The 18,585-nt window shown below is 42.3% G+C and overlaps 1 protein-coding gene across 7 annotated transcripts in view; it reads right to left on the minus strand.

The window, feature by feature from the left end:
- Positions 1-421: 421 nt before the first annotated feature.
- The window catches only part of Rbfox1 (RNA binding fox-1 homolog 1), a 356,901-nt gene continuing 338,737 nt past the window's right edge, over positions 422-18,585 (minus strand). For 2 of the 7 annotated variants that reach the window (XM_035447734.1, XM_035447733.1), the window contains 3 exons: positions 16,343-16,395; positions 2,142-2,217; positions 1,615-1,762 (listed from right to left, as the gene is read on the minus strand). In XM_035447734.1, the coding sequence (XP_035303625.1) occupies positions 1,615-1,762; positions 2,142-2,217; positions 16,343-16,395 (277 nt within the window). Of the gene's footprint in view, positions 545-1,614; positions 1,763-2,141; positions 2,218-16,342; positions 16,396-18,585 lie in introns of those variants that run through there. The other 5 variants (XM_035447736.1, XM_035447737.1, XM_027423939.2 and 2 more) reach the window with 3 other exon arrangements.

Raw genomic sequence — 18,585 nt, forward strand, 5'->3', positions numbered from 1 at the left:
TGACTTGTCACCTAGACTCCTCCCAAACACCTTAACCCCAGTAACCTCATGTTCAGCATATAATTCATTTACATAATATAGCACTCTGGATATGGCCCTAAAGCGGTTTGTATTCATATGTAGCCTCTCTCTAGATCAACCACAAAAACTCCTACAGCCAGCAACTGAACTACGAGAACCTTCAGAAACCAAAGACCCACAATATTAAAATACACAGAACAAAATATCTGAGGTATAAGATAAAAAATGTAATTTTTTTTCCTCTTTTTAATTTGTTTTTTTCTTTGAGTTGCTAAAATGATGTCCTACTGCATGTGTTACAACACTCAGGCCTCGGAAAGCTTTCTCTCTCCCCACATTGGAAGGTTGTTTTTGTTTGTTTGTTTGTTTGTTTGTTTTTGTTTGTTAATGATTTTGCCATTTAATATGGAGCAAAACGGTTGTATCCCCCTCGGTATATACTAGCCTGCAATGAAGAAAGAACGAGACCCACATCATCAGCATGGCTCCTAGTCTTGGCATCAGTCAAGGGCGCAAAAGCATTCTGAAACAAAGCAATTTGAGGGGTGTGGTTTTTTACATTTTTCCTTTTGTAACATGTGGCTCATCAAAAAGACTAATGTTAAAAAAAAAAATAGACACTCGAAACCAACCAAAATAGAGGGCACCCCTTTCCCCTTCCCACGACCTTTTCAGAAAACTAATGGTATGGTCAATCCTGACCTCCCTCTGCAACTCCTTATGGAAAAAAAAAAATCTCCAGGAAACTGAACTGGATCCTCTGGTCCTGCTAGCTACGAGGACTCCAGTTTACAAATGAACAGTGGATGGATAGGACCTGGCTCATTTTATTGGCTTGTTTCTTTGATGAATAGATTAACTGATATGATGCTCCACTGGGAGAAGCTCTGTCTACATTCAACAATGATTCTAGATGATTTACTGAATGTAGGGTTTCAGTTCTTTCCACCCCTTTCCTCAAGTGGCCTAGGTATTGAAATGGGGTTGTTGAATGCCACATTGAAGAAACAAAAGAAAAAAAAAGGGAGGGATGCTTTTGAATGTGGCTAGGAACCTATGGATTCTGACTTTGTGGTGGAACAGGGGTGTGCTGGGTGTGATTAAGCTTGTGTAGATGTAGAGCGGTAGGCTTTTCTAATGCTGCTTGGGTTTGCATGACCCAGGGTCCAGGGAACTGTCTGACCAGAGCTTTCTAGGGCTATGAGGTGACATTTAACCATTTGCTTTGCTGAAAGTATTGGCGATTCCAGTGAATGCCTATGGGACTGACTTTTAGGAAGAGGACAGATATTCTTGACTCAAGCAGAAGACTGCATGCCAAAGCGCTGTAAGGATCGTATATGCTCTCACGCGATGGGCACGTCTTACTGGACTCAAGAGTTTTAGTGCATAGAAGTTTGAACAAATACAGGCAAATTCACCCCACCCTTGCCCCCCACTTTTCCCTCCCCCTTACCCATCCCAAAACAAAAACAAAATCCTAAACTTCCCACATCCCCAAGAAAAAAAAAAGGAAAACAAGACAACCCCCAAAGCCAGCTGATTCCTTAATTTCTTATGTACTAGGCACACACACAAAGTGTGCCCTGCTGTCTACTTTCTCTCCTGGGCGACTATAACTTTAAACATGAATTGTAAAAGGGGAGGAGAGGCAGGCAGATTCTCAGCTGCCTGACAGCAGAGGCCTGGAAGTGTGCAGCTTAGCTCCTCTGAAGTCTGTGCTGGGGCTGGAACCTTGGGGCTATGTGAATGAGCAGCACGGGAGGGAAGGGAAAAAAAAGAAAAAAAAAAGTTCTGCATTGACACTGCATTCCGTTAGTGATGGATTTAATTATCAAAATGACTAATTATTCCATTAAGGTAAGTGCTCGCTAGGTGAGACTTGCAAAATTAGAAATATAATAACTTACATGCACTATATTGCCAAGAAATTAAGACATTTATCAAGTTTACTGGGAGGATTAATGTGGCATTTTAGCTGCTGTTAGCACAAGAGACAAATTCAATTAAGGGAAAGTGAGAGGACTTCAACCATCAGCCCATACTGAGGCCCCAGCTGGGGGTGGGAGGGCAGGGAGAAAGGCAGGAAGAGCAGAGGACAAGGAGGGATTGCTACTCACCATGGCACCAACGCCGTAGGTGGGGGCTGGAGCAAGTGTGTGGTGGTAGGGGTCGGCAGCATAAACTCGTCCGTAACTGCAAAGGGAAAAAAGAGGTGAGACTGGTCCATCACACACTGTTACAGTGCAATAATGCCAATATAAGATAGAGAATACCAAGATATCACGGAGGGTGTACTCATCCTAAAACATGAAACATCCCCACTCCACCACAGGGTACTAAGAAACTCAGTCTAAGCATGGTGGTCCATTTAACACAGCTGGTCATAGGGATGCATTCCATATACAGTCATGTACAAATTAATGATGGGGACCCATTCTGAGACGAGCATCCTTGTATGATTCAGTCTTTGGAACATCACAAAGTACATTTAACACAAACCAAGAAAACCTTGGTGGTAAAAATCTCAGGGACCACTGCTGTAGATGTGGCATGTGACTGAAAACACACACACACACACACACACACACACACACACACACACACACACACACACATACACACACACACATACACAATTCCACATTCTCCCCCACTGTAAGGTAGCTACTTCAGAGTCTGAGGCAGGCAGGAAGCAAACACTAGAGAGACTGGTCTTGAGAATTCCAGTGTCCCAGACATAATTCAATGTTTAAGAATAGATGGGTAGATAGATGTCTTTTCATCTGATTTGACTGTCACCAAGCAAATGAGATTAGATACTTCAGAAAGAGTGTAGCATTCTGTCAGAGCAGCTCCTGCCCAATACTTCAGATTGCCAAAGAACATGACACCATGAAGGGTCTGTGAACATAGAAATCATAGCCTGGTTTGGTTTTGATCTTCTCATCCCAGTACCTCATCAATCCTTGGCCTAGTTCTTGTGATAGGAATATTTAGAGTAATGTATTTTAGTCCTACTTCCTGAACTTTTGGTTTTCCTCCTATCTCTTTTCCTTCAACTGCTATAGTGTCAGGGGCTGGCATTATAATGAAAATGAACAAGGGATGGAAAGCAAGTGTCCTGGGTTTTCAGTGAATTTCTAGAAAGGAGTGCTATACGAATCGTGAGTTTACTTCACATGCTGTAAGTGACATGGTGGACAGAACTGGTGGGGACCATTGAACCTCTCAGGGTAATGTGCACACTTGTCTCGTAATATACCCTTGCTTGTTCGACACCCTCCACAGACACCTTTCTGGAGATGGTTTGAAAAATGAGATGTTGATACTGATGAAAGCTCAGATGCGATCTGCAGATGGATAGGATAGGGTAGAATAGGGTCCCAAGAAGGTAAGTCTGCCATGGAGACTCTAGCACATGTAGTTTCTGAAGAGAGTGCTCTCTAGAGGAGAAAGAGGCAGGCACAGCAAGAACAAAGAAAGCAGGGAAGGGTGAGCTGGACACTGACTTTGATCTGACTCCGGTGGTTGCATGTTAGAGCTTTCTCCCCTGCAGGCAAGTCAGTTAGCTTTCCAATGGCCAAGTAATACAAATGCCAAGGGCACTCTCTAACCACCACACCCTCCCTGACTGTTTTCAAGAGCTTGAAGCTGAGACCCCCGTAGTTCAGTCTTCAGCACCCAGCCCAGGCTCCCTGGTCCTCTGCAGCAACACAACAACTGGTACTTCTGTTCAGACACACACTTCTCTTTGAAGCTAACAAATGGTCATCTCATGCTCCCTCTTCTTTCATTCAAATACCTTTGTGTGCCTTTGTTCATTAAAAACAAGAATTTTACCAGAGCCCACTTTCTGGGAGGAGTAGTAGATTCAAGGTCAAGGCAGGAGGATATGAGGATATGCTAACATGATGGTGGCATTTGGTTTTATTTTATTGATTTGTATTGTTTGTCAATATCTCACTTGGCAAATCTGGTTACGTTAACAGACATGGACAAGAATTCTAGGGCATATGCTAAACAATGGCCCACAGAGTTCTTCACTGTGAGTGTGAAGATGAAAGTTTAGAACAATTTGTTTTTAATTTTGAGAACAGTTTTACTGTGGCAACAAGGTACACTTTAGCCTGATAGCTGAATTGGCCAGGTGCTTGTTTTACAAACATGAGGACCTGAGTTAGAGTTGCCAAGCCCGTATCTTCAGAAATGCTAAGTGTGGTGGCACAGGGGAGATAGAAGCAGGTCGGTCCCTGGGATTTAGTGAACAGCCATCTTAGCTTACTTGACAAATTCCAGGCCAGTGAGAAATCATTAAAAACATCTCCCCCCCCCCCACCAAAAAAGAAGTATGTAGCATCCTGAGGAATGGCATCTGAGGTTGTCCTCTGGCCTCCATACACAGGCACATATGTTCACATGTACCTGCACATTTATATGAGTCCACTTTTCAGCGAAAAACTGAAGGAATTGAATGAAAATCACAGCTTCCATCTTCTATTCTGCTCTAATCATTTTGGGGCTCTAACACTGGGTATAACTTTAACCTTTGCAGAAAACCCAAGGTAACAATTTGGCAACACTCTCTTTGAAGAGTGAAGAAAATACAGCAGCCCCAAAGTGTTCCTCCCAAATGAGAAGGCTCTGGTTCTCCTCAGGGTGACCTCTATCTTCAGAATACCATGGTTTTATGATGATTAATAAATTTCATTTCCACTGAGGAAAAGGGACCATGTCAGCTCTAACAGAGAGCAAGGAAGCTTCTTTTCAGATGCTAATTTCTAAACACGCTCTTGTGTGACACCACAATTTAGACACAAGGTTATTAGGGAAGATGGGGACTTGAGGAGTGCTTCTTCAGCAGACATGCCAGGCACGTAGGCACCCTAGTATCCTTAGAGCTGGCTAAGTACAGCCTGAACAAAGAGCAGCAGTTCCCAGAGACCGCCACAAGAGTGAGGGCAACATGTCTCTGGCTGTTGTGTTAGGATCTGACCTGGCATGAGATTATCTTTTACATCACCATTTCTGGTAAAACTGGACAAGATGTAATCAGACCATGAAACTCTCCTGGCCCCAGTTCCAACAAGCCAGAAATCTTAAAAAAATAGTTGCTCACTGCATTCCACATATAGTATCACTACCCTGGTAGAGGACACCCATGTTACATTAGCTCGAATTCAGCAATCTTTGCCCAACTTGAGTCTTGGGTCCATGTAATCTGTCCACCCATCCTTTGTTTTCCATTCACCCACTTGTTTCTCTGTTTGATTAAGTGTAAATCTATATAGATTGTCCCTTACCATTCTTCTGCTTAAGTGGTTCCCCATGGACTCGAGAACCATATCTTCTATCTCCCTTTCAGTCCTTAACTTGTTCCCATGCATCCCATGGTCCCTGTGTCCTAGGCACTCCAGTCTCATTTATAGGCCTTAGACACAGGCAATCTTAGGACCTGACCATTCACTCTTCTTCCACTTGAACCATTTCTTTTCAGCATTGATGTTTTGGATTAAATGTCCAAATGGTGCCTCCTCTTCTGTCCACCCTTTCTGAAGGCTACTTTCCAGATTTGTCCCTCTCCCCTTAATGCCACATGGCACACCTCTGATAATTTTATTTATTTTTCTACATGGTTGTTCACCTTTGGTAAGAAAGGCCCATGGGGCTCAGGTTATGTCTGCTCCATAGGTGTGGGTCATTGGATTAGGGGGCAAGTAAAGAGGGGGAGAGAAGCAAGATTTTAAAGATGCTTCTAAGTATACTATAATTTTTCTTAATTATATATATATATACATATATATATATATATATATATATATAGAGAGAGAGAGAGAGAGAGAGAGAGTGAGTGGAGGCATGTGTACATCACTGCACGTGTCTGAAAGTAAGAGGACAAATTGCTGCTTAGTTGGACCTCTCCTTCTACTATGTAGGTTCTGGGACTAGGGCCTTGCCTTAGTTTTACAATTCTACTAGTAGGATCTACCATTAGCTGTGTGTGTGTGTGTGTGTGTGTGTGTGTGTGTGTGTGTTTTGAGTTCAAGATCCATATTGTGAAGGGACCAGTTTCCCTTTTGGCAGCCATAACGGCCATAATGGCCGAACACGTGCTTCTATGACCTTGTCCTAGACACTAGAAAGTCAGATGCCTGCCTAGTGACAAGGAACCAATCAGAAGTTAGCTGGTGGCGCTATGCTTTACGACCCTGGGTGTGCTTTACGGACAATCGCACAGCAATGACGCACAAAGTATAGCAACTACCCTGGGAGGGCCTATGGGCCATAACAACCAGTTGACCAATCAACACAGGGCAAGCCCTCCAAGCCTGGAGGCACACCAATCGTGAGCCTGTGCGTACCCCTAGACACTCCCCTTATGCTGTCCTATAAGATCTCTCGGGAGCCCCTAGGAGCCGTCTTTTGCTAGCCATCTGCCATTGTGGGTGGGTGAAAGACCCGAGCTAACATGGGGTTAGCTCGTTAAATTACAATAAAGCCTCGTGCAGTTTGCAGCAAGCTCTCGAATCTGCCTGGTGATTGGGGTGACCGAGAACATGGCCTGGGACCCCAGATACTTGAGTTTTTGGGGGTCTAACAATTTGATTGGCTGGCTTACCCCAGTGTGGGGGTTACAGATACATGCAGCTATGCCTAATATTTAAATGTGCACTTGGGATTCAGACTTGGATTTTTACACTTACAAAGTAAACACACTCTCTCTCACTCAGCTGTCTCCCCAGGACCATACTTTATATTCTACCAGTAGAAAGATTCTTTAGGATATACTTTCTAAGCATTGTGCTTAGCCACTAACAGGCATTCAAAATCCTTCAAGATACAGAAAAAAAAAAACAAAAAAACAAAAAACAGACAAACAAACAACTGGGGAATCTTAAATTGGAATGTGGAACTTTGCACCCCTGTTAGATTACAAACACTAGGCAAATGGCCACAAAGTCTAAATCCCTTATGAGAAAGTAAAACACAAGATGGATGCCTCCCTGGTTGGCTGCTTCATGATGGTTTGCAGCCACAAGGCCTCAAGTTAAAAGAAGGAAGCAACATGAGGTCTTAGGGAGAAAGCCAAGAACCTCCACATTCAATTTCTGTTTTTACACTGTCTTTGTTCTTCTAAGTCAGGCAAGAATGTGGATCCACATCTTTCCCATTCCAAAATAGTGTGTGCCTATTTGAGTTCTGCCAAGTTCGCATGTGAAATGCTCAAGAACAAGCCTGATATATTTTCAAACCATCCATAAAGACTGGAAAACATTAGGATGCAAGGCTTCTAACATGGCATCTCACAAGCTGCCCTCTTCCTACTGCCCATAATTTTGATTTCCGAGTCAGCTGAAGGGTTCTATTCTAATATGCTCACAGGAACTTCCAGCAACCCAATTACAAATGCTGTGGAATCAGGAGCTATCTCATTTGTAAGTTACAGCTGTAGCTTCAATTACTGTATTGGAACTCAAGGTTACATTGCAGTGAATGAATGATTCTTCTCACAACTGAATGGGAACCAGGAACCTATATTTTTATTTGTGTGTATATGGATGTACAGGGTGTGGTGTGTTTTTATGCATGTGTTTTTGTACTTGTGTGCTGATGCATGGAAATGCCAGACGTTGATCCTGGGCATACATATATGGGCTAGAGTTTAATGTAAGGTGTCTTCTTTGATTGCTCTCCACTTCATTTGCTGAAGCAGGGTCTTTTGCTGACCCAGGGAGCTTGCAAATTGGCCAGCAGGCTGTCACACCCACCTACTTCTACTTGAGGGCCGGGATTCTGTCATCTGCATACTTGCATACATTGTCACAGCCCTCTATCCATTTTGCTAGGGTGGGGTTGAAACAGGGTTTTTCTGTAGCTCTGGCAGTCCTGGAACTTGCTTTGTAGACTAGGTTGGTCTCAAACTCAGAGATCGACCTGCCTCTGCCTTGCAAGTGCTGGGATTAAAGGTGTGCAACACTACCAGCTGGCTCTGAATCCATATATTTTTAAAAATGTTTTGTCAATTCTACTGAGATGTATAAATAGTACTTATTATTAATGTTTTCAAAAATCTAGTTAAGACAAGCTGGGTGCTAATGAAATGCAATGTTCCTGTGTGGGTAGCTCAGGCAGACTTACAACAGTCTCACAGTTTTCTTCTAAGGATGTAGTAAGTTCGGTGCAATTAATTTCACTCCTTTTCAATTAAGAGTCTTTTATGATCTCTTTTACATTACTTCCCCATGCCTCCAGTCTCAGAGACAGCTGGGAGAATCCCTTTGGGGCAGAAAGGTTGGTGAAGTCTATTCACCCCTGAAATGAAGTTTACAAGGTGTTGTGACCTTCCTAGCCAGTCTATTTGTGTCAGAGAAGCAACTAACTTGTGTCCCTCCTGCAGGAAGAATGACTGCAGAGGGACATTTGCATAAGCATGCTTCACTGAGACAGTGAGTGTACCCGTCTGCACAGTCCTTAAGGAACTACTGTACCCCCTTTCTTTAGAGGTGGACTATATGTAGTTATATAGGGAAATGAATCCAGGCTAGTCACAAACAAATTGCAAAGGTGTGAGGGCCCAGGGGTTCTAACTTGTGCCCTGGGGTCAGAGCAACTACCCTTTCACTTTCTAATGAAGAGCCAACAGTCTTTAAAGCTTGTTGGCCCATCCCACCCACTTTGGTGAGACTCTGAGGCAGTGAGGAGGGTGGAGGAGGTGGGGACTTAAATTGTACAAGGCCTTTTTATTCCACCCCGATATTCATCCTATTTGATCACTCTCATCTGGTGAATTCTGAGGACTTTGCCAAATGAAGATGGACAGATTCAAAAGAAAGCCCGTTGGCTTATTTTCCTGCTGGTGGAAGGCACTGGTGAGGAGGAACTACCTCCTCTGTGGAGGGGAGGGGAATGCATTTGGAGCATACAGGATCCTAAACAAGAGGGTGCTTGTTTGGACCACACCCTCTATCCTTTCCAGGGACTGGGAGGAGGAAAGGAACTGTAGCCAGCATGGAGGGGGGGCGTGGCGGCAGGGAAGCACTCAGAAGGCACATGGCCTTTAGGGTCTTCAATCTCCTATAGCTAGTGTTAATTCCTTCCTTGACTCAGTGCCCATCCATCCATTTTCCAGAATAAGTGTAATGAGCATTATGCTTTTCAAATCAATCAGTTCCTATTCTCACTCAGAAAGACAAGCAAGCAAAAAAAACCCTCCCAACAAACAGAGTAAGATTTTAGAGACTTCAACATGGAGACATCTGCTTAGAAATCCCCTGTAATTGTGTGGATACAGACTCATAAATCACATGACTCCTGGGCTTTCTCTGAGCTCAGAATGGGTACAAACTTCTCCCTTAAATGACTCAAGAAATACTGCTCAGACTATGCTAGTCTGAAAGCACAGAAGGTCTTTCAGATTCTTGCAATGGACCATATTGACCTATTTCTGAAACAAGTGGACACCCTCTCCCTTTCATGCTAACTCCCTCACCTTGAATTTAAAGCAATCAGCTTCAGGAGTCACTGAGCACAGATCCAACCTTATGGTCCTCCCAGTTGTCCCAGGAGGATAAAAGGCATGCTCTGAGCTCTGTAACATCACTGTGGAAGTCTCATCAATTCTTTTTTTTTTTTTTTTTTTTTTTTTTTTTGCACAAGGATGTCCATCACACAATTGTGTGATGAACATAAATGCACATACAAATCCAATATCTATAGAATATAAAAAATTGAACTCTATATCCCTGTCAAATCATTTGCCCTGTCATCTCAATGCAATTTCAATAGCTTGCATTAGTCTGAATCTCTGTGGGGCAGGTTTGAAATCAAAATCTCAATTCTATATTCAACAAGCAGAACAGCAGCCATTTAGGAAGATGCAAAAAGTCCCACTTTGGGCCTTACAGTATGTTAGTCTGGAATGAGACATCGGCACTAAATACAACTTCTTAGAAACCTTCTTTCACTTTCAGTCTTAACACTTGTAGTAAAAATTAGTAGGAATTTCCCATCATGCTTTGAAAACACTGTGGCATCCCAGTAGCTGAATAATGTACACAGATAATCATAGAACTGTTTGCATCTTTCATCAGGTCTATAATCTGATAATCTCCCACAGAGAAGTGGAGCTGAGCAGTAGCTAAGGATCCTTAGGCTTGAAATCCCTGGAGTCATCTGCCTCTGCTACTCCTTTGCTAAATAAAGGTAGGAATCCTGACATTACAGGGCTTCCAGCTATAGTGGGGATGAAGTGAGGGTGGTGGGTCACTAGCTTGTGAGTTGCCAAAGAGGCATCAGTTACTGGCTGAGAATGCTGTAGATGATGGCCTCTGTCTCTTCATATGTGAGAGCTTCCACTGGGTTGAGCTGAATACAGATGGGACAACCACATCTTGGGGCTCACAGTCAAGATAGTAGAAGACCCACATCCGGAAAAGTCTCCAGTACTCTCCTTACCAATGGAAAGAAAAGACTTCCAAGGTGTGTGTGGAACTCTGCTTTGGAACTGCCTGGGAGAACTTGCTAAAATGCTGATTTTCAGGCTCCCTTTTCAGACCTAGGAATCCAATGCCCAGGGCTAGGGGGCAGGACCCGGAGACTGAATGGGCTTACACTCTGAATTTAATAATGATATTTTTGTTCTAAATTTTTGCTGCTGTTGCCTTCTACTTAGGTAACTTTAGAGTTATTCATATATCTCTAATTTTACCAGGCAAATAGATAAGGGCATTTTGTTTTTATGAGTATGTTTTATTGTTATTGCATGCCACAAGCCTGGAACAGTGCCTCAGATACAGTAAGCTCACAATAGACAGGATTATTATTTTTACCAAATATCTTTGCTTCCATGTTCTCTATGCATCTGGTACTTCTAGGAAAGTGGACATCACATTCCTCTGGCGACAACACCAATTAACCAGAAGTCAGTTTTCTTCCTGACAAGTTTGCTGAGCCATCAGAACACCCTGATGCGGGGGGGGGGACGACAATTAGAGGGAACTTGCTGAAGGATCCATTAAAGGAATGGCCAATTTAGCAATTTCTTCTAAATATTATTTGAAATTTTATTGCAGGTGTATGTATGCATGTAGGCTCAATTGGGAATACAGGAAGGAAACAGTGCTCACACTCAACCTGGTGCCCTGGATTGCCAAATATTGCTCCACTATTTAAGAGACCTGCCTCACAGTGGATGGCCCCCACAGCTTTTGCTATTTTCATTTAGCTAGGATTTTTCAGAGACCCTGTCTGAGGTATCATAAGCACTATAAACTGGGCCTGCTTTTCTATATGGGTTCTGGTGCTTGGAAGCAGGTCTTCATGATTGTGTAGCAAGAACTTTACTGACTGAGCCAGTTCTCTAGCCCCTATACACATCCATATATAACTTATTACATGCCAGCACATAGAACTTAATAATAGCAAGTTAGTGATGCAGCCTGAAGAATTCCATAGAGCCCATGAAAGAGACACAGCTGTTACAAGGGCAAAGGACTCAATGTGACCCTCTACACCTGGAAATGACTCTTATACCACACTAGAGGGAGAGAGAGGATTGTGATGGTCAGTAGTGATTGCCAGGTTGACAAAGTCTAGCACTATATAGGAGACAAATTTCTGGCACATCTATGAGGGAGATTCTAGATTGGTTTACTCAAGGAAGGAAGATCCACACTGAATGTGGGTGGTACCATCCCATGGATGGGGTCCCAGACATTAAAAACAAAACAAAACAAAACACTAAAGCATTCATTACTTTCTGCTTCTTGACTAGAGATCCAATGTGATCCACTGCCACACGCTCCTACCACTGTGCCTTCCCCACCATGGTGGATGGTGCCTTCAAGCTGGGAGCTAAAACAAAACCCTCTTTCCTTAAGTTGCTTTGGTCAGGCATTTTGTCACAGCCATAGGAAAGGTGACTGTAACCCAGGAGCCCCATTTAATATGGACCAGACTTGTGCTTCCCAACCCTACCAGCATGTCCTGCTTATTTTCCTATCAAACATTGTTCAGAAACTTTCAAAAACAAAAGTTCCTTAAATCCCATGGCCAAGCATCACCGGAGGCTGTCACCATCCCTTTCTACACTGTCAAGAATCTCCATAGAAGCTTTTTTTCTCCTGTTCTTATCGCATACCTTTCTGACCTCTATCAAGATCTCTGACTGCCTATGTTAAATAATGAGACAGAAATGAATCCCCCAGTGATTATGGAAGATGCCAGATGGTTTCACAGCCTTCTAGTCGTAACTTGTCTGAGCTGCCTTTCTGAGCTCCTGCTACTCCCTGATAGCTCTAAGATATACACTTGCTCTGACCACCCTGGACATTTTGCTCTGGAATGGTAAGCAAGCCTAATTGCATGGCCTTTGCCCTGGTTGTCTGCTCAACTTGATGAACTTTCAGCTGCAAAATCATCTGGTCTGATGATTGGTTTCAACTGTCAACTTGTTACAATTTAGACTCTGTTGGGAGAAAGTCTCAGTTGATTGTCTTTATCAGGGCGCCCTATGGGCATGTTTGTGGGGGCTGTTTGACCAAGCCCATTGTGGGTAGTGCCACTACCTGATCAGAGGATCCTGACCTACACAGGACTGAAGCAAGCTGGATGAGAGCAAGAGGGCAGTATGTATCACTTATATCCTTCTTGTCCTTGACAATGGATTGATGTGACTGGATGCTTGAGTTCCTGCCTTGGTATCTTCCAAGTGAAGGATTGTAGTTTAGAACCAGAAACAGAATAGACTATCTCTATACCTAGGTTGATTTTTGTTGGCTGTTTTTAATAGAGCAACACAAATGAAACACTTGGTTCATTCCCTGATTAGATTTGAGTGTCTTTACAGTGTCACGGTAGTCCTGAAAGTGTCTCTGAGCATGGAAACTAAAGCTGCATGGCACCTTAGAGTCCCTCTCCCCTGCTGTTATTATCATTAGTTAGAAATGCTGTAACTCTATCTTTCAAATTTATTTTTTATTGCATTTTAACTTTTACTCTGCATGCATGCATATGTATATATGTACTGGTATGCATGTGCCATGGCAGGCATGTGGAGCTCAGAGGGCATATTTGGGGAGGTGATTCACTCCTACCACATAGGCTCCTGGAATCAAATTCAAATGATCAGGTTTGATGCAAGCACCTTTGTTCACTAAGTTATCTTGTTGGCTCCAGTCCAATTTTATATACAGGTCTATCCTATGCTTTTTCATCTGTATGATTTGGAGTATGCTCTCCATTAGTATGGAAATTCATCTGCAGGTGGCTCATTCTGACCCCAGGAGTTAGATGCTTTCCCAGAATGTGACAGCATCTCCATAACTACAAAGACCTGAAAGAATTCCAGCCATTAAGCAACTTGATTTTCAACCTCCATTCTCACATAAGACCCATATTGTTCTGCTGCCGTCACTAGTTTACCCCAGAAATGTTCTTGTGACTCACAGAGGTGGGGGGTTTTCTCTGAAGGAAAAAGCATCCCCTCCATACTTTACATTCCTGCAGACTCCAAACTAAGGGAGGTTCTTGATGTTGTATGTTAACAGATGCTTCAAGTAGGCTAGGTAGATGCAACAGTTAGCCCTATACCCTGCTGTTAAAGGGGCAGCCCCATCCAGAGGAAAAGCGACCAAGTACAAAAATTGTTTTTCCCACATAGACTCTCATAGACCACAAATGTGAATGGGCAACTACCCTATGCAGCTAGCAAATGCAGAATCAACTAGAGAATATTCTCTGCAAAATATGCCCCCTTTGCCTTGGTGAGCTCAAGCAACAGATCATGACTTGATTCTGCTGGTGCTGATCATCTCACCATTACTAAGCCACAGACAGACTGCCTGCTCATATCTCCCACAATTTGCAACCATACCCAAAACCCATCCATCCTTTTCAGTATTTTTATAAAATCCAGCAAGCCTTCCAAAGCCATCCAAAGATTTGAAGGATACTGATTTTTTTAATTCAGTGTAGGTGATCAAACCCAGGGGTTTATTCCTACCAGGTATGTTTTCTACCAACAAGCTCATCCTCAGCCTAGCTCATTGATACTTTTCTCCTCTTAAGAAAAAGGAAAAGGCTTGTTATTGAACTGTAGTTGTTGATAGATACCAGGATGCAATAGGCCTGCCCTTTATGGTACCACTTTGGTAAGCAAGTGGGGGTTCAGACAGGTGGGCTGTGTAGGATGTGCATGCACTGGGATTTTGCAGCTTTCAAGGGAAGATCTCCTAGAAGGCATTAATTTCATTGCAGTTCTGAGTTTTCCTTTTGACTCTGTATGGGAAATAGGCTAGCTGCAAGGGATCTGATTGATATGGGTATCTTTTTTTCCTCCTTGATTCAAAACTTCCAGTTCAAATGAGATCTTACGAAGCACACAACACATTATTAATCTGGCCATCTGAGGAACAGTGGTATCTTTGAAGTGTTATCCATAACAATTCATTAAGAATTTACTGAGCAGTCCTCCTAGAGAAGACAGGAATGGGGGAGAACTAGGCTGTGCTCATGCAAGCATTATATGTTACTTCTTTATAGAATGTTGTTTGAGGACCACTTGCTAACATAAGAGGGGTTGCTAGATCATGGGATGGGATCGATATCTACCTCTGACATCACAAGTCTCCTGTTTTTTAATGTATGGTGTCAAAATATAGCCTGAGACACACTGAACACATGTGAAGTTTAACAGGGAAGACAAGTGAGTCTGTGGCAGACATCCATCCACAGATAACACTCGCTCACACACTAAACTACCATTCCTCCCAACTCCATTCTCTCCCATCCCATCTCCTTTTCGTTGCTCCACTCTGGAAATGTTAAGTTATCCCAGTGTCCCAGAAAACTATTTCTCACCCTGTCACTCTCAGACATGCAATTAACAGGCCATCTTCCACTGTGAGGCATTAGTGTGGTGTGAGCTTTGGCAGCACTTCTAACTGGGAGAAGCAGAGCTATGTGAGCATAGAGATAAGGGGAGGAGAGAGCAAGGGCATTAGTAGAGAAGCTTTATGTAAATGGCATAAGCAGTTGCTTTAGGAATCTAGCTCCTGTAACTCTTGGAATAAAACCTCAACCCCATTAAAAAGGCAGAGAATGCCTGTATAAATGAACCACATGCAGAGACCTGTGTGGCCCTGCCAGAAGCATGGTCCTAGTTCTGCCCTCCTTTTTATTCATTTTCTCCAAAGACTCTGAACAGGGCCTGAAACATTCTTAGTAATTGTCACCTTTGTTTACTACTCCACTGACAAAAAGTGACTGGCATCAGATGTACTTTCTGTACATATGGCTGGATGGTATGTTTGCTTTCAAATATCATTGGACATGCTTGGTTATGGCTGTTACATCCACTTTCCTTGGTCAAAAGCATCCCATTGGCAAGATTACCTAGTGATCATCTGAGGTAGTTTAGACTTTAGCCCTCCCCACACACATACAACAAAAGAAAAAGAGAAAAAAAGGAGAGAAAGAGAGAGACAGAGACAGACAGACAGACAGACAGACAGACAGACACACACACACACACACACACACACACACACACACACACACACACACACACACAAATATCTAATAGTCATTGGGGAATATTTTAGTATTTCATCCAGTAATTCCAAATTTAATTGTTCTGAACCACACCAAAGAAAAGTGAGAGGGATTATGTTGATGGACATATCATGTAACTAGGTAATTTCTATTCACCAATTTCCTGGATTTGCTAGCAAAATAAGCCTTCCTTTCCTTAAGACCTGATATTTGAGAAGATGTGTTGAAGGAAAGGAAACAGAGGATCTTTAGCTAATGAAAGGAAGATCCCCTTCTTATAAGACAGACATAATCATATTTCTTAATGTCACTGGCTTTGTGGATGCAGTCTCTTATGGCCAGTAATAGTCTATAAAGATCCCAAATAATTCCCAATTCAACCTCTCTAAACATAAATACAGTATGTCAAAAGCACAGGGTCATGTCATGTCATGTCCCTAAGCTACCTTGGTCAGTATTTTACAACAAGAACACTGATTATTCCATGAATTTTGTTGTGAATTTGTTCACCACAAGTGTTAGCCTTCTGAACCAGGTACTATTAAAACCAGAAATATAAACATCAGAGTTAGCAAAATGTCTCATTATTTTCCACATGGTAGATCCTAAAAGCTTCAGCTACACTCAAAAGTATATGGTCTCTTTCTCTCTTTATAAAAAAAACTAGACTTACTCAAGTGACTAACTGCTGCATGTGATGAAGATAAAAAGAAAAAAAAAGGATACTGGGACTCAGATGGGAGCATCAGGAAGTAGGAATGTCTGTTACCTGCAGAGGTGTTACAAGAAATTTCATCTGTTGCAACGAAGACGAACTGATTTCTGGAAGAGAAGATAAAATTCACAATACTGCTCGCTCAGGGGGAAACGTGCTCTCTGGCAATTGGTTCCATGTGCACGGGTGAAGGGTGGGGAGGGGGCTGAGTCTGCATGGGTGTGGCAAGGAAATGTGCTGATGGACCGTGGACTTGGAAAGCTTGGAAAGATCACAAAACAGGCATGCGGGACCACTTAAATGAAATCATGAGGGCATCAGGATGTGGGCGTGTACAAGCTATTATTGTGCCAGGGTATTAATACTGCGTGTTACCAAAACATGCCAGGGAATATAGCTAAGGCCAAGCTATTTCCAGTTGTGTATACATAGGTTTTTAAGCTAAATATATAGTACAACTTTTTTTTTTAAAAAAATAAAGACTGATTAGGAAAAGAATGTACCAGGACTAACTAGAAATATCATAAAACTCCATATATTATGATACACTATTCAAAACTTCTTTTAAAAGGAAAGAAAAATACTCTTACTGCAGAAGAGAACATTCTATGGAATCAGGTTATGGATAATAATTTCTTTATCAAACTAAGCTTGCTATATGAAGAAAAAAATCTCATCAACTGAAACAATAACTACCTTTCAAAATTATTCTTTTTTTGGGGGGCGTCATGTGAATGCCATAATGCACATGTGGTGGTCAGAGAACAACCTTGGTATTGGTCTTTGCCCTCCATCTTATTTGAGACAGCATCTCCTGTTACTTCCAACTGTGTACACCTGACTATTGGCCTGTAAGCTTCCAAGGATTTTTCTCCTCTCTGCCTTCCATTGCATTGTAGGAGTGTTGTAACTATAGACATACACTACTGTGTCTGGCTTTAAGTGAGTCCTTGAGGGTCCTTACAATTGCACAGCAAATGCTCTACCCAGTGAGCCATTTCCTCACTTCTCTCAGTTTATTTTGTAATGAGGTATATTGGAAAGAATATTTTAAAAAATGAAAAATGCTATTTTGCTTTGATATACTAAATCCAGCCAATGATGTAAGGTGTTTGAATCAGAGGTACTGCTGATTTCCCTAGGAATATGAATATCTATACCCTGCCAATTGGAATGGCTTGTTGAGATTGGCTAGGGTCTTAAATGCCTTAAAAACCCCAGAGAGGTGCTGGGTTCTCATTTGTTAGATTTTTACTGTGCATAGGGATCAAGAACCCAGATAAATGCATTTCTGGGGGAGTCTTAGTATGATTGCCTTTGTTCCAGTGTTTCAAAAACATCCAGCAACTGAACATTTCATAAAACAGCTTAGGAGAGTTTTACTGTCACAAGAGGTGCACCTTTGAATATAAACAGAGATACCTCTCAAATATTCCTTGGAACTTAATGTTCGGTTGAAAATTCTAGTTGCTTCTAAACCAATAAAATTCTAACAAAATTATACACTCTCTGAGAATACTGTCTTCTATAAATCAAAAGTCAAAACCAAGTTCATTTGTCGCCTATCTTAAAACAATAAAAGTTTTGTTGAATCTTTGCTACATTTTTATTATGCCCCAAACTTTTTGAAACTTAGAAACTATTGAATTTTGATTCCCTAGGTTTAAGGAGCAATACAATTGATATATCTGAAAATGAAAGAGATATGTGGTGAGGAATTTGATTTGTCTTACATAAGGGGTAGTGAGATGTGGCATGCCTAACCTGCAGGAAGTGTACACCCAGCAAGCCTCAGACAAAGACTCAGAAGGATCTGTTCACAAGGTGCCTATAACAAGAGCTCAGCCATAAGTGAACATGGCAGCCTTGTAGAGTCTCAGGGTGCAGGTGGGCCCTTAGAAGGGACATTTCCATATGAATGGTGTGTGTGTGTGTGTGTGTGTGTGTGTGTGTGTGTGTGTGTGTGTGTGTTGTTTAAAAAGCTCTGCCTGACTCTACTCCCCAGTTCTATAAGACTCTGCAAACATGTATGTTGCTTCTGCATGGCTCCTTTCTACAGATTAGTCTATATAGCCAATGGAGACCTTGACTGATCCTCCTGCCTCCACATCTGTCATGTTACAATTACAGGCATGTGCCCCGACCCTTAGTTTTACCTGGTACTAGGGATTCAACCCAGGGTTTCATGTATGGTAGGCAAGCATTCTGACAATTGAGGTACAAGGCCAATTCCCAGATTGCTAGATATGGTGAGCAGGGCTGATTGTAGGCAACCCATACAGATGTTAAAGGTTATT

This window comes from Cricetulus griseus, chromosome 7, assembly GCF_003668045.3.
Source record: "Cricetulus griseus strain 17A/GY chromosome 7, alternate assembly CriGri-PICRH-1.0, whole genome shotgun sequence".
Classification (NCBI taxonomy): domain Eukaryota; kingdom Metazoa; phylum Chordata; class Mammalia; order Rodentia; family Cricetidae; genus Cricetulus; species Cricetulus griseus.